We start from the raw sequence: 24,406 nt of genomic DNA, 5'->3' as shown, positions 1-24,406 counted from the left end.
GGATCAACAAAAGACAGATGTATTTAAATAGCAAACACAAAAACAAAAGTTTTTTAATACAAACTCCAGATAAAACTGGTACTGAAAACTTGCTGCAGAAAATTAGGCATTTCCTTCTGTATAAGAATAAGCTGATGTGGTATGTTCAAATAAGGTGGATGTAAGCAATGAAAGGCAACCTTATAGCCATCAACAATAAGAAAAACCCATACTGTAGTCAGCTATAAAATGCCTCGAAACGAAAAATATGAAACAATTCAATTGTGTAAACTAACAGCCTAATTTATAACAAAATAATTCCATAAATACAAATATGACAGATATTAACCCACAGCAACTTTTGCTCTACCGTCCCCTAACTTGGGACAGTCACATACAGAATGTGGCAGGGTTTAACATGCTTTGTATGAGAATAAAACAATCATCAAACTTTTAAATCCTTTTAACTTTTTGTCACACCAATGAAATGTGAAGTTTAAAAATTCTAAAAGATACGAGAAACACTTATTAACCATGTCAACAAACTACAACCACTGAATAACAGGTTCCTGACATAAGATAGATGCAAACAAATGATGCAGGGGAATAAATGTTTTTACAGGTGCCAACCTTCATCCTAACCTGAAACTTAAGTGTAACATTTCAACATAGAAAAACACACTATACAATATCAATTGAAATGGCTTATCTCGATCAAAAAGATATATTAACAAAAACAAATAACAAACACTGAACAAATGAATTTCGTTTATGACAAAATATCAATACAGTATCAATAAGAAAAAGGGGGGATGTAAAATAATTATTATTATTATTTTTATCAAATATTTAAATGTTGGTAATGTTGCATCGCTTTAAACGTATTTATAGATTGCCCAAAGATAATGAACATAGACCCATTGGATGGACCTGTTAGATGCTACATCAATGGTCATTGTAGTTCTATAGACTGTTGTGTCTATGATGAGAAGATACTTACAAGTCTCAATTTATTCATCAATATTGATTCCTGTAATGATGTTATTGATGGTGGAATTGAAAAGTATAAATTTTCAAAATCACTTCTTGAATTTGATTGGAGTAAGTATTTCAATATTTATTTGTTATTTATAAGTTGTTATTATGTAATTACATCTCGAATAATCAATGGTGTACTTATAAGTTACTTCCCGCCTTTTTCAACTTAGAAAAAACTGAATTACGAAACTATTTCTTTTTATGAATCAAATTTACTGCTAAAATCAGTCAAAATATATTTTTGCTGAAATGACCTGCAATATTAATATTGTATACTTTTTTGTGTTTAAATTGCTATTTTACTATAATTTGCTTGCATTTGTGTACTTAATGTCTTTTATTTACCACTGCCTGATTCTTTGGCAGATTGGCACTTTAGTACCCCTATATATGATTTCAAGATTTTAAAGAATTTCTGCTTATTTCTTTATAGAATCAGAGCATGAAATATATCTTGGTGGAATTTATCAACTTAAGTAAGTTGTCTTTTAGTTACAAGTAAGTAATTTTAATGTTTTGAGAAAAAACTATTTTACCATTGAATTTCACCATGTAGCAGTATTTTGGAAACACCATATAGTACAGGTATGTTTTATAGAGTATGAAAATAGTGAAAACCTTTTTAATTTTGCTGTTATTATATACATGTGTTTATGTTTTAGTCTTATTACGGTAAAAAGACATATAAATAACAAATATCTGAAATTGTTTACTTTATTCTCAAGACACTTATGAATTTTAAATCATTTTTTTTTTTTGTAGTTTTCAACTTGAAGAATTACCTGGAAGTAACAACTATATTATCAGTATGGAAATAAGTATATGTTGGGATTCTGAAGCAGCCTGTGATTATAGGATAACAGTTCTTGAAAACAATATTCTAGCAAAAGAAAATTGTGACTGGAAAAGGCCATTACTAAAACCAGGTATTTAATTTTTTGTACAGGTTTGTTGAAATTTTTATGGCAGCGTTGTATATGGGAAATTGAGTTATGTTCTGACAATCTAACCTAATGTTAAAATACGAAAAAATTCAGACAAATTCAGTATGACTTGATGTTCTGGGTTCAGATAGACCTAATCTTAGAGTTTGATTGTATCTTGTAAAATTTGAAAATAGCCCATGATCTAAAAAGTTGACAATGATTTGTTCAAGTTAATGATACTGGTAGCTCGAAATCTGGTAGGTTGACTAGGATTTGTAAAAGTAAAAAAATATAATCTGGGATGATGACTGATTTGTTGGGTTAATTAAAGTGTCCATCTAACCATGATTTAAAATTGACAAATTGCTCATTCTTGTACACTTATCTAAGAAGTTTGACTGATTTGTACAAGATTAGAAGATATCCACTAATCTTGTGGATTGACTGATTTGTCCAAGTTAAAAATATCTCTTATCTGGAAGTTTGACTGAATTGTACAAGTTTAAGATATTCCTCAAATCTTGAAGTTAGACTGATTTGTACAAGTTTTTAAAAAAATTCTCAAGTATGAAAGTTTTATTATTTTATTGTACAAGTTGATAGACTTGAAGGTTAACTATGATATGAACAAGTTGAAGAATTCCCCTAAACTAGAATTCATTTTGATTCACCTAGCCTTAGTATTAATGTAACTCTCAGTCTGTATTTTAATGATTCTTTTTCATTCATTTTAAGATTTCTCTATGACTAAATGGAAAACTGAAAATGGATTTCAAGCAAATACATCTTTAGATGGACAATCATTGACAGATTTACTAGAAGAACTTGGTGTTTCCAAGTATTATGAGAGTAAACAATGTAATACAAGCAGCCTTCCTGATTTTCCACTGACAGCTGATGGGTGGAGAAGTTGTAAGGATTTTTTTTCTGTTCAGTGTATTTATTACTGTAGATTTTTTATTGTCAGTACCAATTTTCATGGTTCAAAGAAGAATGGTAGTTTTGCAGCAGGTGATTTAATGGTTTTGCCAAAAACAGCATAGAAGCCTATGGAAAATTTGTACTTTGTTGTACATTTAAATTTGTGGTTTACCTATATTCACAAAATCCATGAAAATTGGTACCTTATATTGTCACTAGTTTGATTATATTTCCTTAAATCTGTTTTTAGATAATTTTTCATATTTTGCTGCTTGTTTGAGTTAGAAAAGTATCAAAATAGAGGGCGCAATTTTGTGCCGTTGTCAATGTAAACATCAACGAGGCCACAGGCAAAATAGCAATAAACAGATGAATGGTATTTATAACTCAAGGATGTTTCTCAGTCACATCTCATGTGAAGGCTGTCACTGTTCCATGAGATTGTAGCTGAGAAACACCTTTTTTTTTTAACAAACCATTGATTATCTATAAAAATCATTAATCCAGAGTACATAAAGTTATTTTATACTACTACTTAGAGTACCACTGTCTCTCTGTAATGATCAGTCTGTCCCTTAAAAAAAAAAGGGTTGTTTAGCCATTCCAGATATCTAATTAATGTTATGTTAGTCTCTCCTTTCTATATTTTTCAGCATGCCCTCTGAAGATTCACTTAAACTCACATCTACCAGACAATATTGTTTGCAGTCTGTCTGATACATGTACCAGTGTGGATTGTTGTATGGATGTGGAGCTGCTGAACAAATCATTCTACATTTACTTGGACATTGATCCTTGTTATCATAGACTGACAGTTGGTATAGAAAAGATGCAGTTTGACAGAAGTCTTCAAGACTATAGTTGGGGTATGAAAGATATAAACGATTTTTTGATGAATATTTGTTAACTATGAAATTGAGATTTTGTATTTATTTTAGATAAATGTAATTATGCCCCCTCCGTGACAAAGGGGGAATCAAGTTTTACCCTTGTCCATCTGTACGTCCTAACATCCCAAAATTGGTTTCCATTCTCTTACTTTAGTTCGCCTCAACCAAATGTTGGGAAACTTATACACAATGCTCATGCCACAGAACACAGATCAAGTTTGAATATTTGTGATGTTACTTTTACAGTTCTAGAGTTATAACCCTTTTCAAATGGTTTTTCTTTTCTGACTTAAGTTTGCCTCAACTAAATTTTATGAAACATATACTACAACAATCTCAGATCAAGTACAACTTTGGGTAGCATTACTTTTACTGTTCTTGAGTTGTGTCCCTTTATAATGTTATATGCCAGCAGGGGCATCATCTGTGTCCATGGTCACATTCCCCATTTATTTATTTACTCAGATAATGTAATTATTCTTTATTTAGGTTTATGGTTGATGACAATGTAGTTAGGTGTAACCCCTACCCTAATTTTGAAATAAACTAGTCCAAACTTTTTGATGATCCTTGCATGCATACTTGGCAATGCATTATATCTTTAATTATATGTCGTGAGTTATATTCTGACAAGGATTTATAATATTTAAGGAAAAGGGTATATTAGACATTGTTATTCCCATTCTCTGTGTCAATGCATTTGTCGCAAAACATTTCTGTCACATTTTTTTTCTGAACTACATCTCAGATTTTCCGGAAATTTATCTCAGGATTTCAGCATATTATATTGTGAGGTGTTTTCAGATTTATTACTTTGTCAACTTCCTGTTTTATACCTAATTAATGATCATGTAAGAATTTTTTGCAACATTTATATTATCTCTAGATCTACAAATCTGTGCACCTTGTAAAGAGAATATTAGGTTCATTTAGTGAACAAAATCGGCTCTTAAGTTGTAATCTGGCTGAAATACTACACATGTAAACAGAAATAGCTGTAAATTATAAGTATTAAGAAAAATTCTTTTGTTTAGCTTATCACATTATGAAAAATAAAGTTTTGATCCAGTATTTATGCATTATTCATACTCTTTATAATGTATAAAGTACTCTTATGAACAAATTTGTTCTACCTGGCATTTTGGCTTTTGAAAGAGATTCATTTTTAAAAGAAGTTTAAAAGTGTGGCTTTTTGGTGAGATTTTGACTCTAGTTGAAAAAGCGAGACATAGCGATCCTACATTCTGTTGGCGTCAGCTGCGTCCACAAATATTCACTCTGTGGTTAAAAGTTTTTAAAATTTTAATAAATATATATTTTAATAAATATATAAAATGTCCTACTACCAAAACATTGTAGTGTTGTGTCGTTGTTCTCCTCTTATATTTAATACGTTTTCCTCAGTTTTAGTTTGTTACCCCGATTTTGATTTTTATGCCCCACCTACGATAGTAGAGGGGCATTATGTTTTCTGGTCTGTGCGTCCGTTCGTCCGTCCGTCCGTTCGTCCGTCCGTCCGTTCGTCCGTCCGTCCGTTCGTCCGTCCGTCCGTTCGTCCGTCTGTCCTGCTTCAGGTTAAAGTTTTTGGTCAAGGTAGTTTTTGATGAAGTTGAAGTCCAATCGACTTCAAACTTAGTACACATGTTCCCTATGATATGATCTTTCTAATTTTAATGCCAAATTAGAGTTTTTACCCCAATCTCACGGTCCACTGAACATGGAAAATGATAGTGCGAGTGGGGCATTCGTGTACTGAGGACACATTCTTGTTGTCCATGGATTTATGAGTTTGAACAGCGGTATACTACTGTTGCCTTTATTTATACTATTTTTAATTTGTACCCAGCTTGGACAGAAGCTTGTTTATGATCAAAAGCTATAGCTAGTATCAAGAAAGAAATGTTGTTATAATTTTGTACCTGTGTATCTGTATTTTACTTTATATATTAATGGACTTAGTTTTTCTCAAGTTAACATTACAAACAGTCTGCAGATAAAGTTTTTAAAACATTTATTAGATTCATGAACTATCCTGGCTTTTTACCAAACAATGACAGAAGCTTCTCGCAATCAAAAGATAGTATCAAGAGGAATGTTTTTAAAGATTTTTTTCCTCATTTTTGTTGAGCCTGGGTTCCGTGGAACCCTTAAGAATGTTTTGACATCATAATGTATTTAATCATTAGTACATATGCAACAATAACCAAATTAGTATTACTTGATTTTTGCAGGTACGGTTTTAGCAGTATCTTTATTAGGAGTCGTAAACATGAAGTAGGTATTCTGATTAGAACACTATAAGTCATTTTCTTTTTAAACTTAATATGACCTGTGTCTTGCATTTAGAAAACTATTTTAGAAGTTTTTTTGTCTAAAATTGAAGTAGCTGCACATGTGTTTGGTCTTAATGTTTTGCAATTATCTCCCAAAAGAATTAAAGACCCCTAAAACATTGCATAGTATTCTTGCTGATTTATCAATAATATGTAGAATTGAAAAATAAGTTTGTCACATTTTGATGATCATGTATTAATCTAAATATCTTTCTTTTAAAGTTTTGCAATAGATGATTTGCCAAATGACAAGATGTATATTGTCAGTATGAATGTATCAGTTTGTTTTGAGGCTAACAGTACTTGTGAGGATGACATAGTGAATGTTCTGAACAATGTCCTACTACCAAAACAACAGTGTAGATATTCAGAAGACTTTGTTGTAGAAGGTAAGATCTTTGCAAACAGAATACTTGAAAATGTTCTTCAAAATAACAAAACGGTTCATGTACTATTTTTAAGTGATACTCTTGTCTGTTCTTTGTACTAAAATTAGTTTACCTCAACCAAATGCTATGAAACTCATACACAATGCTTATTGCCACAAACTATGATAAAGTTAGAATTTTGATGGACTTGTTTTTCATTCTTGAGTTTTGCCCCTTTATAAATGGAATTTTTTTGTTTATTTTTTTATTATGTTCTTTAACATTAGTTTGTTTCAACACAGTTTGTTCACAATGCTTGTTACCATAAAATTCCACAAAATTTTTCGTTATACTGAGGATTCATTTGTTTTCGTGGGTATCAGTTTTCATGGATTAAGGAAGATTTGCATATTCGTGGATATTTGATTTCCTGGTTTTCCAATCTCTGTATACAAAGCCTATTGAAAATATGTAATTCGTTGAACATTTAAATTCGTGGTTCACCTGTACCCACGAAACCCACGAAAATTGGTATCCAACAAATAATAATGAATCCACAGTATTATCTTTTCCTTATACTGAAATTCACAATAAGGAACTTTATTGTGGTGATGTCCCCTATTAACTAGATTAAGTAAGCATTTCATTGATGAACGTAATACATTTGTTTTGTTTACTGCTGCAAGCATCATGACAAGGAGTATTTGCTGACCTCTACACAATAATCAGTACTTAGATATCATGTACTAAAACTACTGAAATTATATTCACATGAAACTGCAAGGAATATTATCAATGATATTAAGCAATGTGAGAAAAACAAACACAAACTACAAGCTAATTTATTTAAGGAATGACACTAATATTTTTTCTGTCTATGAAGAAATAACATCAAAAATGTGGTGCACACTGAATAACCTGCATAGCGGGTTATTTAAAGTGTGCACCACATTTTTTTTGTTATTTCGAATAGGCAGAAAAAATATTACAGTCATTTCTTATAATTAAATTCTAAAATCCATTTTAAACCAGAGTAAATCAGGAAAAAACGCTGACGTCATGGTCACATGACAAAATTATGTCTATGGGCTGATAAACAAAACGACGTCAGCCAATCAGAAGACTCGTTACATCCAAAATTAAGTTATATAAAATTAAATCTAGCATAGTAAAGGACATATCATATATAAATTTACTATTAAATTTTTTTATTATAAGATTTTTCATTGACCAAGTGGATGTCAAATAGAAATATCACTAGGACAGATGAGTTACAGGAGTACATGCTGTACCAGATCCTTGAGGAGCTTGATGCATTGTCTTTTTTGAGTGAATATTCTTGTGATAGATCAAGAGAACCTTGGGGACCAACCAATGATGGCTGGATAAAAGGTAAAATTAATCTTGACTAGTATTTCATTCTCCATCCCTCCTCCTCTTTTTTCTCAACAATGGATCTTGAAACCTTTATTTTGTGAATCAGTTGAAAGTACATGTACCGGTATTAAACTTCATAAAATTTGTATTCAATACAAAAATGGTATACATTAGAATATTTGACATCAATTTGATTGATGAGTCATAAATTAGACATTTCACGTTACACAAATATTTTCATCCGGACTTTACCTGGTTTTACATTTTTCAGAAGATTAACAAGACTATGGCAGCATACACCTCCCCTTCAGAAATCTACTGTAATGTAAAACTATTCATGTATAACTTAATTTGGTTTACTGAACATGGAAAATTTTAAGTGTATCACGCTAAAGTTTTGGTTTAAGGTAGTTTACCTTGTTTTGGTGACTTAATTTAGAACTTAGTTTTTGTCGAGCCTGCAACTTTTGTTGCAGAAAGCTTGACATAGGGATAGTGATCCAGTGGCGGTGTTAGCTAACTTCTTAAAAGCTTTATTTAGAAGGTGGAAGACCTGGATGCTTCATACTTTGTATATAGATGCCTCATGTTACGAACATTATGTCAGTCACATGTCCAATGTCCTTGACCTCATTTTCATGGTTCAGTGACCACTTGAACAAAAAGTTAAGATTTTTTGTAATGTTAAATTCTCTCTTATTATAAGTAATAGGATAACTATATTTGGTATGTTCATACCTTGCAAGGTCCTCATGCACGTCAGACAGTTTTCACTTGACCTCAACCTCATTTCATGGATCAGTGAACAAGGTTAAGCTTTTGTGGTCAAGTCCATATCTCAGATACAATAAGCAATAGGCCTAGTATATTAGGTGTATGGAAGCACTGTAAGGTGTACATGTCCAACTGGCAGGTGTTATCTGACCTTGACCTCATTTTCATGGTTCAGTGGTTATAGTTAAGTTTTTATGTTTTGGTCTGTTTTTCTAATACTATATGCAATAGGTCTACTATATTTAGTGTATGGATTGATTGTAAGGTGTACATGTCTACTTGACAGGTGTAATCTGACCTTGACCTCATTTTTAGAAGTTACTATTAATTAATATTAATTTTAACCATGACTATGACATTTTATATTTTAATTTTTTATGATGTATTTAAATGAGTAGTTATTGTTGCAAACTCCATTAGAAATTTGTATTGAGATCAGTTTTGGAATGAGGGAAAGGGGGAGGTGAACAAAAAATTGGGGGGTTTGGGGGGGGGGGGGGGGGGGGTTGTCAAACATTTTTTTTATTTGAGAGGATTAATATTCAACAGCATAGTGAATTGCTCAAAAGCAAAAAAAAATTTAAGTTCATTAGACCACATTCATTCTGTGTCAGAAACCTATGCTGTGTCAACTATTTAATCACAATCCAAATTCAGAGCTGAATCCAGCTTGAATGTTGTGTCCATACTTGCCCCAACCGTTCAGGGTTCGACCTCTGCGGTCGTATAAAGCTGAGCCCTGCGGAGCATATGGTTCTTAATTTATAAGCAATTGGTCAACTATATTTGTTGTATGGAAGAATAGTTAGCTGTACATGTCTGCCAGGCATGGTTCATCTGACCTTGACCTAATTTTTTCTTGGTTCATTGATCAATGTTTAGTTTTTCTTGGTTAATGTTAAGTTTATGTGACAGTTGTAATAAAGCTTTATATTTAGGACTATCAACATAATATCAATGATTAGTAAAGAAGGCAAGACATTTCAGCATGTGCACTCTTGTTATATACATGTATATATCAAGTTTACAAGACAATAACAATAGATATAATGATTTTTTACAGAATGCTCTACCTTTGTGATGCTTCCATACCTTAACAGTAGAGAGACTACATGTATTATCATGGATACATGTACAGGAATAAAGTGTTGTGTTGAAGCTCCTTCTCTTGGAAGATCATTTGACTTCTCTTTTGAACTTGATGCATGCAACTTCCAGTTAACCATTCGTATAGAGAAGTTTGTTTACAATGAGTCACTTGTTAATTATGTTTATGGTAAGAAATTGTTACTGTATTATATATATATTATGAACTATTTTTGTCCAGAAAAACACCTCCACATTTCACAAGAGTATTAGGAGTGATAAACAAATACTGTAAATTCAGAAATTATTGCATGCATTTATTTTTGTGATTTTATTTTTAGGGATATTGAGAATATCCTGTTTAATTCATATAAAAAAAATCAAAATGCAAGTTTAATAAAATTATTGGGATTTATAACCCTGTTGCATTTTTCGCAATAATAAAAACATCGCAATAATTAAATTTACAGTCATATGAATACACTATACCCTGATTTATCCATCATTTGCAATAATGTTACATTTTTAATTGGTTTTCCCTTTTTGAAAAGTGCTCATTTTGGTATAATTTCCATTTAAAAGTTAGAAAACTTCATCTGTAAATATATAATTATAGAATTAAAAACTTGATGATTAGACATGATTTTACTTTTCAGAATTAAGTGACATATAACTTTATGCATGCTTGAAACAATTAAAACTGAATACAGAAGAAAGGCCATTGCTTCACAAATAAATCTAAGCAACTTAAAGGGGCTCGCGGGTCTAAATCAACTTTTTTTTTCTAATATAGAATTTTGCTAATTTTTTCTATGATTAAACTTTATCTTATACCTTATAGAAATATAAAATAAAAATATGGGGTCACCGTTCATTTAAGCTCACAATCTGCTTCCAAAAGAAGCAGACATTTTTGTTAATGCCCTTTTTAGCTCACCTGGCCCTTCGGGTTTACATTTTGAACTTCTTCTAGAGAACCACTGAATGGAATGAAACAAAACATAGCATGAATGTTCCTTACGAGGCGCTGACCAAGTGTTTTTACTTTGTAGCCGATCCATCATCCAAGATGGCCGCCAGTGGGGGACTAAGTTTAACATAGGACCCTATGGGAAATGCATACAAATGACTTCTTTTAGAGAACCACTGAATAGAATGAAACCAAACATAGCATGGATCTTCTCAACAAGGTACTGACCAAGTGTTAGTATTTTGTAGCGGATCCATTATCCAAAATGGCTGCCAGCGGGGGATTTAGTTTAACATAGGAGCCTATGGGAAATGCATACGACTTCTTATAGAGAACCACTGAATGGAATGAAACAAGACATAGCATATTTCTAACAAGGTACTGACCAAGTGTTGTTACTTTGTAGCCGATCCATTATCCCAGATGGCTGCCAGTGGGGTACTTAGTTTAACATAGGACCCTATGGGAAATACATACAAATGACTTCTTTTAGAGAACCACTGAATGGAATGAAACAAAACATAGCATGAATCTTCCTAACAAGGTACTGACCAAGTGTTGTTACTTTGTTGCCGATCCATTATCCAAGATGGCTGCCAGTGGGGGACTTAGTTTAAAATAGGACCCTTATGGGAAATGCATACAAATGACTTCTTTTAGAGAACCACTGAATGAAATGAAACCAAACATAGTATGATTGTTCCTTACAAGGTGGTGACCAAGTGTTGTTACTTTGTTGCCGATCCATCATCCAAGATGGCGGCCAGCAGGGGACTTAGTTTAACGTAGGACCCTATGGGAAATGCATACAAATGACTTCTTTTAGAGAACCACTGAATAGAATGAAACCAAACATAGCATGGATCTTCTCAACAAGGTACTGACCAAGTGTTAGTATTTTGTAGCGGATCCATTATCCAAAATGGCTGCCAGCGGGGGATTTAGTTTAACATAGGAGCCTATGGGAAATGCATACGACTTCTTATAGAGAACCACTGAATGGAATGAAACAAGACATAGCATATTTCTAACAAGGTACTGACCAAGTGTTGTTACTTTGTAGCTGATCCATTATCCCAGATGGCTGCCAGTGGGGTACTTAGTTTAACATAGGACCCTATGGGAAATACATACAAATGACTTCTTTTAGAGAACCACTGAATGGAATGAAACAAAACATAGCATGAATCTTCCTAACAAGGTACTGACCAAGTGTTGTTACTTTGTTGCCGATCCATTATCCAAGATGGCTGCCAGTGGGGGACTTAGTTTAAAATAGGACCCTTATGGGAAATGCATACAAATGACTTCTTTTAGAGAACCACTGAATGAAATGAAACCAAACATAGTATGATTGTTCCTTACAAGGTGGTGACCAAGTGTTGTTACTTTGTTGCCGATCCATCATCAAAGATGGCGGCCAGCAGGGGACTTAGTTTAACGTAGGACCCTATGGGAAATGCATACAAATGACTTCTTTTAGAGAACCACTGAATGGAATGAAACAAATCATAGCATGAATGTTCCTTACAAGGTGCTGACCAAGTGTTGTTACTTTGTAGCCGATCCATCATCCAAGATGGCTGCCAGCGGGGGACTTAGTTTAACATAGGACCCCATGAGAAATACATACAAATATCTTCTTTTAGGAAACCACAGAATGGAATGCAATATGAAACCAAATATTATCTTTTTTTGTATAATTTCAAAAACCCAAGTAGAGTCAGGTGAGCAATACAGGCTCTTGAGAGCCTCTAGTTTTCTGTTGAACTAATAGGAGAAATATTGGTAATATCGAAATAAAAGAAGAACTAAATTACAGAAATCACTTAAATTTTACAATTATTTAGTTTATGTACATCTTGTATGAAAACGATAATAAAAAATATAGTCACCAATGAGTTAAAAAAGATATTTCAATTTAAACATCAAAAAATGACATTTTGGCACCAAAGGGAGATAATTTGGAGCTTTTTAATGATATAAAAAAAAAATTAAAGTCATCTGTGGCCAACAAAAAATCTTATTGTCTGTGTGATTTTTGTACCATATTATAAAGTAATAACTAACAGTGTAGTAAATAAAATTTGTTATAAAAAAACAATTGTTTATTTTTTTGCTGATTTTTTTGTACCCGAGAGCCTCCTTAAACACATATATATATTTTTTTCCCATTCTGACATGTTCTTCTTTTATTTTTTTCAAGAATAATAGTAAATTCTTTTTTTATTTACTGTTTATAATAAAACAATATTCTAATTTTTGAAAATCAAGAAAAGGAAGAAAAATCCTGTATCATGTTTATTTAATCAACTTTATTGTTTTATGATTTAAAACAAGTTTTTATGACCTTGTAACTAAAATTTTGGGGCTATAATGTTTTACCCCTGTTAATGTGTCCTATTATGGGTATATACCTATTCCAGATGACTCCTCCTACAGTTTTAATGCTGGAAAGTTTTCTCTTTGATGACTGTTACGTACATAATTAAATGGAAGATGTGCATATGGTCAGGGTTTTGATTTTTATGAAATTAGCTCTTTTGTGAGATAGTTGAACTTTGTCATTTTTGGAGTATATAGTACAGTTACCTCAGAGTGGAGTGCTTGGTTGAGAATAAAGAAATGGAAATAAAAAAAATAAAAATTTGTATATTTTAATTGAAAAAAGACTGTTAACACTTTCACTCCCGAATAACACAAATAAGATACTTTTGAATGGTATATGCTAAGTTGATTAATGGTGTGATAGTGTGTTATTCATATTTTTTTTGTATTTCAGGGACTCATCATCAGTTTTATCTGAAAGGAATTTTCTTAATTGAGTAAGTTGCTTTATATAATTTATATAAAACCCTATACATGTTAATTCTTAAAAAAGATAACAGTAAACAATATTAAATGCTTAGGAAGAAGAAATATCATATAAGATAGCAAAATTTCTTTTATGTGTTGACTTAAACATCTATGACAAAATATTATTAGTTACATAGTGTGCTAGTGACCTAATATGGTATATATGGGGTCAGTAAATTCATGACCCCATATATACTGTATTACTGTATTACGTCACTAGCACACTATGTAACGAATTTATCTTACCAAATATCTTAACATGTGAAATTTAGACTAGTGACCTATCAAAATGAGCAAGTCTTCGCCAGATACTGTTAGCATTAAGAAACTAGCTACTTCCATTGATCCTACAAAAACAGATGCCAACAATATCAACTTGTTCGGTTTAAATGCGTTTTATGAATTTATTTCAATCTTAATCATCAATTTGTTCTTCTGTTGAAACCTTTAAGATTTTTTTCTCAGTACCGTTTAGTTTTTATAAAGGGACGTAACACCGCTACTAACCGTGTATGAAATAAGCCCCGCCTCCCTTTTACCTAATATGGAATATAAAGGGACGTAACACCACTACTAACCGTGAAATAATCCCTGCCTCCCTACTAACCTAATATCAAATATACACAGTCTCCACGAGGACGCTTTTAACCAATCATATTCCTAGAAATGTATAGGAGGTAAGATAATATTTAATAGATGACAACTATATTTTTGTAAAAGTGTTTTGAGTTTGAAAATCTTGCTAAGGAATATCACTAATAGTAGCAGGGTTAGAAATATTGCTTCATATATATATATTTATTATCATTTTATTATTCAATTATATGTGTCAGTACAAACAAATTAATATTTTTATTCATTAACAAAATCACAATGTCAAACAGAGTTAATTGGTCATGATGATCTCTCCTACATGAACACAAAAAAAAATCAAATTTCCACGCAAAGGTGCAGATTTTATATTGGTGTCTTGGGTTGATACTGGTGCATGTGATATTGAAAATGCCATATGATATTTTCTATTTATTTCTGTGATTTAGCAGATATATTTTTACATACAGAATCTGGTCCTGTTTTGTAGGTACACTGTTGATGAGTTATCATCTTCAGAATACATATTATCTGTAAGTCTTGGTGTATGCCTAGAGTCCTCAGAACCTAATTGTATAGTCAAACAAGTTGTAGCAGACAAAGTCAGCCTACCCAAGCCGTCTTGTGACTGGAATCAAGGATTTAGAATTCAAAGTAAGTTTTACATATTGTCAAATGTTAAGATATGTACATATCTTTGTTGTTAACATAGTGAAATTGCAGATAATGTGAGGTAAATAAGTATTAAAATGTTTAAAATAAAAATTTATGCATGATTCATCTAACAATATAAATAGCAAGATAAACTTTACTTGCAAATGGTAAAAAATCAAATCCATTCATTTCTTTTCTATACATATACAAGATACTAGTCAGTATGTCTGTCAGGGTTCACCTGACCTTGAGCTCATTACATGTATCAGTGATCAGTATTATGTTTTAGTGCTTATTTTCGCTTGTCAGATACAATAATCTATAGGTCAACTTACTATATAATATATATATTTATAGATTATCAGTCGTCCCTCTGTCTATATCACTCTGTTCAGCTCTTAATATTATTCCGTATCATGTCTCTGTGACGTCAAATACGTTGACCCGGCCTTAATAACTTTGACCCGGACATATCAGCGACGTCATAATGTTTGAACCGACGTTAATAACTTTGACCCGAACTTATCAAGTCATCTTGTGTGTGCTGGCCAAACAAAGAAAACACTTCCGAAACACGCAAATATAGCCCGATAAATCGATTATCAGATTATCTGCATATTGATATTGTAAAATATCAGCTGCTTGACATTATATGAAGGCTTTTTGATCTCGTTCGCTACGCTCACTCGACAAAAAGCTTCATATTATGTCTCGCAGCTGATATTTTACGATATCAACATGCAGACAACCTGATAATCGGTACATATTAATGGAATGATTGTATGGTATACATGTTCATATGTCCTTAACCTCATTTTCATAGTTAGTTGGTCAGCATTATGTTTTGAGTGAGTTTTCTAAGATACCAACAGCAATAGGTCAAAAACCTTTAGCAAATGGCATGATTGCAGGGTATACACATCCAGCAGGTGGATAAAAGGTCCACTGTTGAAGGACCTCAGGTGATAGCTAACCAGGGAAATTTGTCATCAATTTATCTTATGTGATGATTACAAATTCCTCTGGTAAACTGGGATAGATACAACCTATTACCCTACATCAGCAGACCTTTTATCCACCAATGCACACTTCCATCTGTAGGGGTCCACCTGATTTTACCTTATTTACATGAATGTAAAGTTTATGTGATAAACACTTTATCCTGAAATCTATCATAACAAATTCATTCATGATAAGTACAGCAGGCAAAGTGTTCACACGATTAATTCACATTTGCTTTCCTCTTGTATCAATTTTCTTAGGACTACATTTTTCTGATTTTTAAGGAGAAAGTAGATGATGAAAACAGAGAGAAATCTTTTTGAAGCCTATGTAGTTAACTATTTTATGAATTTGTTTAAAATTGTTATGCAGATTTTTCCTTAGAAGATTGGACAAGGATAAGAGGAGAAGACTTGACAAATCTCACAGAGCTAGCAGTGTTACAAGTTTCAAGTGACCTTGGGATATCTAAATTTTTCAAGAAACCTTCATGTGTTAGAAATGGAATTTTTTATCAACCAGAAAACTTTGGTTGGAAAAGAGGTAAAAGATAACTACATTGTATAAATTTACTTTTATCCCTTTTATACGCCTGTCAAAATTTTGACAGGACATATTATGGTATAAAAATGTCCAGGGTCTGGCTGTCCAGCATAAAAAATCTTGCACTGTAACTTGAGAAGAACTTATCCCAATTTCATGAAACTTAACATACTGTTAAAATGGTTAAATAAGCCACATGTTTTTTCTCTATCTTTGTCCCTGCGTATTATACTCAAGTGCGCCTTATGTATGTATTTTTTTCTGTTTTCAGGACGAGCGTGAAAAAAAAAAATATCTTGAAAAAAAAAATATCTTGATTTTTTTTTCTGGAGACAGTCCGATTGTCAAGTGCTTGCAGTGACTTGATAAATTGTTTATGTGGCCTATTTTATAATGAATAAATACATTTACTTTATCGTTTGTTCTTTATTTCATTGTTGGATTAGGAAGTTGATAACCATGTGTTCGTTACATTAACAAAGAAAGATAATCCGTGTTTGAAAGAGGTACCATACAGGATATTAATTGTTTATGTATCATAAATATGTAATTATCTGTTGTTTTAAATGTGTTTTTAAATAAAATCTTCTAATGGAATAATAAAGGAAGTGATTGTGTTTCTTCCCAATATTCCAAATTTCTTTTAATGACGATGGTGATTCATGGGCTGAAATGAACACTTTGGGCCAAATTCGGATGGAACTCAAGTTCTCACTCGAGTTTCATATGAACGGTAAATAATTTTGAAGAGTAAGGTCTCTAGATTACCGGAAGTACAGGCCCCTACTCTGAATATGTTAACATTCAAATTTGATTGGATTGACGTCATAACAACCGGGATATCAAGTCCATCTCTAGGAACCCTGCCACAACCCAGGGCTCCTCGCGTGTTTATTGCGGGAAAGCTATATCCAATCATAACAAGTGTTATATATGACCATGTCAATCCCATCTACTCTAGATATCCATCCGAACTTGGCCTTAAACTATTTCTCAAGCACAGAAAGATAAAGGAAGATAAGCATGTTTGAAAAGAGGTACCATACAGGATATACTATTGAGGAGTACTTTACTGCTTGTTGTTATTGTGTTTCAAAATGAAATATCTTTATGAAATATTGTAGCCGCATATTATCGGATGTTTCAAATAAAAAAATGAATATAAATTTTCATAATTTAATATGTTAAGACATTTATTTATTGCTGTCTTATATGAATTCTCCTTTCCAGGGCCCATATCACTTTCAGTTAAAAATAGACAATGACTTGCAGAAACTGAATTGTTTTGTTTGTTGTAAATTGAAAAATGTTTGTTACTTTTAAAACTTAAACTTTTATTTTAGACAACAATAAAATTCTTTAGATTTGATTTAATAAATTTTTTCCTGACTGAACAGTTTTCACACGTGGGTACAGGTAAGAAGCTCACAATCAAGGTAAACAATGGCAGTTTTATGACTTGTGTGACCTTTAATGAATACATTCTCAAGATCAATTAAAATCCTTGATTCCAATTCAAACAATAAACGAGCAATCAACACCAAACTAATTTTAATCAAAACAACACATGGCCATTGTTGACAAAAAAACACAACAAAAGAATCGGGCATCATTAAAACAATGAGAAAAGTATAATTATTTTATTAACATTTTTTATTTTAAGATGACACAATAAATATATACAAAAATCCTTTCAACTTTCTCACCAATCTGAAAATAGAAATGAAACATATTACGGTGTTAGTTTCAAAAAGGAGTTTTCATAACATTCATAACACTAAGGTCAGTAGAATAAATGCACGTTTTCCTCAAGGTGCGCTTTATATGCAGATGCGTTGTTTGTAAGGAAAAAAATCTTCCCCTTAAAAAACGGCCATTCGGCTTATTTTTCGATGCGCTTTTTAGTCCGGAAAATACGGTAGTTGTTTCTTACTATTAAAGGTTTACCTAACCCAATAATGACTTCACTGTTTATCTAGCAAGCAAGCTAACCAAAGATATTACCTTTAACTACACATTCAATGCAATTGACTGTAATCTAAAGATCTGTATACTTTTTGGTGGTGATTCAAAATTTGAGAGGTATTGAGTTTTTAATAAAAAAAAAAAGGGGGGGGGTTTCACATGTCCAGCTGTATCTCACAAACGATTTATGATTATTGCTTAAAAGTTTACATACTTCTTAGTTATATTAATCTTAAGATCTGTATACAATTTGGTGATGATTAAAAATTTTATTTTACAGTTATTGGGGTTTTTGTCCAAAAAAAAGGGGGGGGTTTCACATGTCGCGCCGTATCTCAGAAACTCTTTATAAAACTTCACACACAAGACAACGGGCATTCATGCGCTTGTGGTGCAGCTGTTTATTATGACTTTGTTGGAAAGTTAAGGATACTGTTGGTCTTCATATAACATTAGTGTAACATATGCTTAAAACAAATTAACAAAGTCGAAAAAATAAATCTACAAATAAAAGCAAATAATAAAAAAGGTATTCAAGTAAGAAGTTGGTGGTTTGAAATTTAAATATGCATTTGTGGTCTTGAATTTTGTTTATAGTCATACTTTATAGTTTTGTATTTTGTTTTCAGATTGCCCTGTATCAACAGAACTTCCTGAACTTCACCCAGGAATGACCTGTGTCTTATTACCTTCCTGTACTGAGGTTGACTGCTGTATAGATGCTGATATGTTTCATCATTCATTTAATCTTGTCTTAAAACTGGATCCATGTGATGAAAAATTAATTATTGGGATTGAAAATTTTGTTTTTGAAATTTCTCTCTATGAATTTGATTGGGGTAAGTTTGCAATAAATATGAAAAACATAAAAAAAAACTATTTATAGTTGGTGGTATTTTTAATACATAATCACATAACAGATACAATTAAGATTGTAAAAATAATAATCTGTTGCTTTTTTTTAAACAAAACATGCATTAGGTGCACTAAAATGGACAAAATTAAACTTGTCACAGATTCAAAGTAGAGTATGCCTTTGAAAAGCATAGAAGACACAAAAAAAGGTTTTGTCAAATACTGTAAATATTTTCATGGGGTGTAAATTTTCATAGAAAACTAAATGGCCAATTAAATTCCGCCAAATTAAAAGTGTACATGCAAAGATATTGATAAAAGTTTTGAATCCATCAAAATAATAACCGCCAAAATATTTTGTATACCTTAATTATTTAATGAAAATCTTGAAATTTTACCCCCGCGAATAATAACCTGCTCTACGGTATAGCTATATGGTAAAGCATTTTATGGCCTGCAAACAATAATGCATAATATTGAAAATTACTGTACATGTTCATTATGATTTTATATTTAGAAAAAAAATCCAAATAGATAAGTTTTTACTTGGATTTCAAAGATCACTAAACAGTGATACGTGATATTGCAAACCAACATGGTGTTCTATTGGAGATATGTTTTTGTTTTTCTGTTCATGCAGTAATTTCTTATTTTCATTTTTATTTGTAGGAGTCAGCAAGAAACTATACTTGAATAGTGTTATACGTATGGAGTAAGTATATTGTTAAATTTTCATCACTTCATTATAATTAGATATATATTTAAAATGCAGTTATTATATAAGATGTTTCCTTTCAGCTTTTTAAAGTAAGATATATTTAATGAGATGAACAACTTAACATTCTCCATGTTTCAGGTATTCCATATATGACTTGAAGAGTGATAATAGTTACTTGGTAGATATGAATGTCAGTGTATGCTTTGAATCTTCCAAGCCTTGTCTAATTGACCAAATAGTCCTGAATAAAACTAAACTGGCAAAGAAACCATGCAAGTGGCAGACTGGGTTTAAAAATTCAAGTAAGTTATTTTCATTTAACATAATTTAACATACAGTATTACTTTCACTGAAAGTTCATTATTTCTAGCAGACCAGCCAGCTATTTTGATTTATAGGGGATTTCCCTCATGGCAGGTTTTTACATCAATTTTAGAATAATTTATTATGTAAACTGTACACCTCAAAACAGCATTCAAATCAGTTAGTCTCAAGGGTATTGAGGTAGATTAAAAACAATCAATACAATTAACAGGTTCACTTGCACTTAAAAAACCCAATTGCGATTTTAAAAAGTTGTTACTAATTATGACCAGAAAACTATCAAATAATTGTGCATGATCAATTTAAAGTATAATCTTTAAGGTGGTAAAATCTACTTAAATTTTTGTATTATCAAAATTCTATGACGATATGTTTTTAAGCATAAAAACATCAGTCATTGAAAAAAAACAACCTATGCAAGCTTTTAACTTGTTTGAGCATAAATGAGAAAGTTTAAAAAGGTAAAATCTAAATTGAATTGACCAGCTTCATGAAAATAAGTTAACTCCTGTATGAGTTTGGGTGTACAGTACTTCACGAAATTTGTCTTAACAGGTTTTAGTCTTATGTCATGGAAAAACTCAATGGGTGTTGATCCATCCCAACCATTGAGTCAGATGGAGACAAAACAGCTTGAAGAAACTCTTGGAATAGCTCCATTTCTATTGGACAATGCCTGTCAAAGATTTAGTTCACCTTATGTTCCTCAAATTGATGGATGGAGAACAGGTTTGATACTTTATGTCATTACTCTTGCTTCTTTTTTAATGTATAATGATTTCATTAGGCTACAATGTTTTTGTATAGGTATGATAGTGTTGAGTTAATGATAATTATAGATTGGTCATCTCAACGAGATTGAATTTCTCAGAATCTTTATAAGGCAAAAATGTTTAGGGAAATAAGACCTACAAGTAAGTCAAACAACCAAAGACCTATAATTGATAGAGAGAAATTTAAAAAATAATAGTAGGTTCTAACACACGTTTATACACATTAAACAGCAAAATAATCATATTTGCAAAATCACAAAAGAATCCAGTTGATCAATAAGGCTTTTAGGACACTGATGTTGCAATTGATGAATTCAGGCTTGGTTTGGATTTTGAGAATAATAAAGGAATAACAGTACCAAGGATCCGGAAATTTTTTCACCTAATTTCGGTCATTTTCATATAACATAAAAGTTGGTGCCCCTTTTCAAAAACAGATTGTCAAAATCTCATTACTGCATGAGTATGCTCATACTCGTAGCATCAACGAACTTGTTTCACTGTTGCATCGCGTTTACTTCATGATTTATCCTACCATTTTCCTAAAATCGATCAAAAGCAATTAAGGGAAGGCAACAGTTTAAGAATAAAATGATTTTAATGACTCAAATTCGTAATTTTCTCAGTCATCGCTTACGTTTCTTTCGATTCTGAAGTCGAAATTCAAACCGGATGTAATGCGACAATACTAAAACGAACAATTCCGGACTTATTTCCGGGATTAGTTTTGTTTATCAAATTCACAGGAAAACATCGTTTTTTTAATATTTTACCTTTAATAGTGTAAGAATATTAATGAAAATAGTTGCATTTGCTTTATTTAGCAAGAAATCATTTTAAATTTACGATTTAGTGTCAAATCTGTGGAAGAGAATTTCAGGCATGCGTATCATAGTAAACAAAGCACGTGTGTTAGTAGTGAAAAAAAAAATTGTCTATGTAAATTAAATCAAGTTTTAATTTAATTTTAAATCATTATTGACAATTGTCTTAGCTGAAAAGTAATTAAATAATGAAGACAGTTGGTATAGAATTTTAATTTCTTTATAATATTAGTTCGGAGCTTGTGATTAATAGCCAGGTGTGAACTAAAAACACAGGTAAAGAGATTAGCGATCATTAGCCAATAGCTCCCCGAGGCATTAATATAGTTATTAGGAGGGCCCTCAGGATTATAACACTTTACTGGAGTGGCAGTTTAATTACATAAAATCGATAACAAAACAAAAATATGTTTAAAATGGCGATTTGAAACTCAATCTCAACGAAATGACCGAAATTATTTCTGCTGAAAAATAAAATTTGACCTAAATCCCAATAAATGATTTAGGACTTTTGAGTTTCCGAATCGGTCATGTCTGGCATATATGACCGTTTCCGCACCCTTGAACAGTACTGTAGTTGAAGAGTTGCCAACGTCAATTGTAGATTTGACGGTCGCAAATGCAGTTTTACTGGCGATGCGTAGCGGAGACAGTAAAACGGAGATTTGCGACCGTCAAATCAAAATTGACTTTGGCAACTCTTCAACTACAGTACTGTTATTCCGATTCTAATGAATTTCAAAAAGAAAAAATACGATAAAACTTGGAAAAATGTCTAAATTTGACCAAAAAAAATCCGCGAAACTTCATGAATGATTTTGGCACAAAGACGTCATGGGTAAACGTGACGTCATACAATAAAAACTTACAAACTGAAGGTTATTACGGCAACCTTTAGCCAATGAAAAAAACTGTTCCATACAAATTGCATTAGAATAATCTTTTGATGTCTGAATATTGCTTTAAATTTGACTTAAAAGTCCCATGACTTTATCTGGAGTGAAAATTTTCAAAATCCAAACCAGGCCTGTATTAATTCATATATTGCAACATTTCACTAAATTCTATTAAGATATCTTTTAAATCTTCCATTTTATTGTTGAGCCTTCGACTTTAGTCGAAAAAGCGAGACTAAGTGATCCTACATTCCGTCGTTGTAGGCGGCGTCCACAAATATTCACTCTGTTGTTAAAGTTTTTGAAATTTTAATAACTTTCTTAAACTATACTGAATTTCTACCAAACTTGGACAGAAGCTTGTTTATGATCATAAGAAAGTATCCAGAAGTAAGTTTTGTAAAAATAAAATTCCATTTTTTCCGTATTTTACTTATAAATGGACTTAGTTTTTCTGCGAAGAAACATTACATTCACTCTGTGGTTAAAGTTTTTAAAATTTTAATAACTTTCATAAACTATCCTTGATTTGTACCAAACTTGGACAAAAGCTTGTTTATGATCATAAGATAGTATCAAAAAGAAAATTTTGTAAAAATAAATTTCCACTTTTCCGTATTTTACTTAAAATGGACTTAGTTTTTTTGGCAGAAACAAAACATTCACTCTGTGGTTAAAGTTTTTAAAATTTTAATAACTTTCGTAAACTATCCTTGATTTGTACCAAATTTGGACAGAAGCTTGTTTATGATCATAAGATAAAATCTAGAAGAAAATTTTTTAAAAATAAATTTCCACTTTTCCGTATTTTACTTATAAATGGACTTAGTTTTTTTGCCAGAAACAAAACATTCACTCTGTGGTTTAAATTTTTTTTTAATTTTTATAATGTTCTTAAACTATCCTGGATTTCTACCAAACTTAGACAAAAGCTTGTTTCTAATCATAAGATATTATTCAGAATTAAATTTTGTAAAAAAAAAAAATCACTTTTTTTTTTCCAGTTAACAACTTACACACAGTCTGCAGTAAAAGTTTATAAAACATTTATTAGATTCATAAACTATCCTGGATTTTTTACCAAACTTGGAAGCTTCTTTCAATCAAAAGACAGTATCGAGAGGGAAATTTTTATTGATGTTTTTCCTCATTTTTGTTGTGTCTGCGATTAGTCCGAGATTACTCTGACGTCCAACGGCTGTTTTGCCAGACAAGCTGGGGCCGTGGGACGTCAGAGCTCGTCCCATATCAAAAAGTGGATATTTGCCCACCCAAAATAGATGCGCTGCTTCGTCGCTTCTGGTGCCGACTGACGGCCTTGGAATTATATAAATCGGGCATCAATCTGTTCATTTTTCATTTATCTTTTCATTTATGTAAGTTTCACCTACCTGCCAACCTTTATTTTTCCATATTTTAACTGTTTTCACAGAGACCCATCGATTTCTGCATTTTGCCTTTCATTTTCAAAGATTATCACGTGACCACGAGAAAACAGTGATGGTTTATGCAAATGACCATAATGTAACACCTCGTTCATTTACGATGCAAGTTATCTAAATGTCCGAGAGATTCCGATTGTTCTCGTGGTCGGAACTAAATGCTTAATACCGATCTCCTGTAAAGGAGGTGAAAAATCGTGGTTGGCTACTAAATGTTAAACATCGATCTCCTACAAAATTTGCATATTTGAGTCTCGAGGCCACGAACTCTCTCGTAACTTGACGTCCATTTGAAAGTGAA

General features: G+C 31.8%; 1 protein-coding gene across 1 annotated transcript; it reads left to right on the top strand.

Annotated features, from left to right (window-relative positions):
* The first annotated feature begins 876 nt into the window (after window positions 1–876).
* On the top strand, window positions 877–19,844 carry LOC143057521 (uncharacterized). The gene is made up of 12 exons (XM_076230833.1): window positions 877–1,080; window positions 1,451–1,493; window positions 1,780–1,943; window positions 2,679–2,781; window positions 6,310–6,476; window positions 7,674–7,847; window positions 9,670–9,882; window positions 13,445–13,487; window positions 14,600–14,763; window positions 16,138–16,308; window positions 18,903–19,112; window positions 19,798–19,844. Exons 1-12 carry the CDS (start codon window positions 885–887, stop codon window positions 19,842–19,844), a joined length of 1,695 nt encoding a protein of 564 aa, XP_076086948.1. The 5' UTR covers window positions 877–884.
* The last annotated feature ends 4,562 nt before the right edge of the window (window positions 19,845–24,406 follow it).

This window comes from Mytilus galloprovincialis, chromosome 13 (genome assembly GCF_965363235.1).
Source record: "Mytilus galloprovincialis chromosome 13, xbMytGall1.hap1.1, whole genome shotgun sequence".
Taxonomy (NCBI): Eukaryota; Metazoa; Mollusca; class Bivalvia; order Mytilida; family Mytilidae; genus Mytilus; species Mytilus galloprovincialis.
Note: the sequence above shows the minus strand (reverse complement) of the source record. Positions and strands in the feature narration are given on the sequence as shown.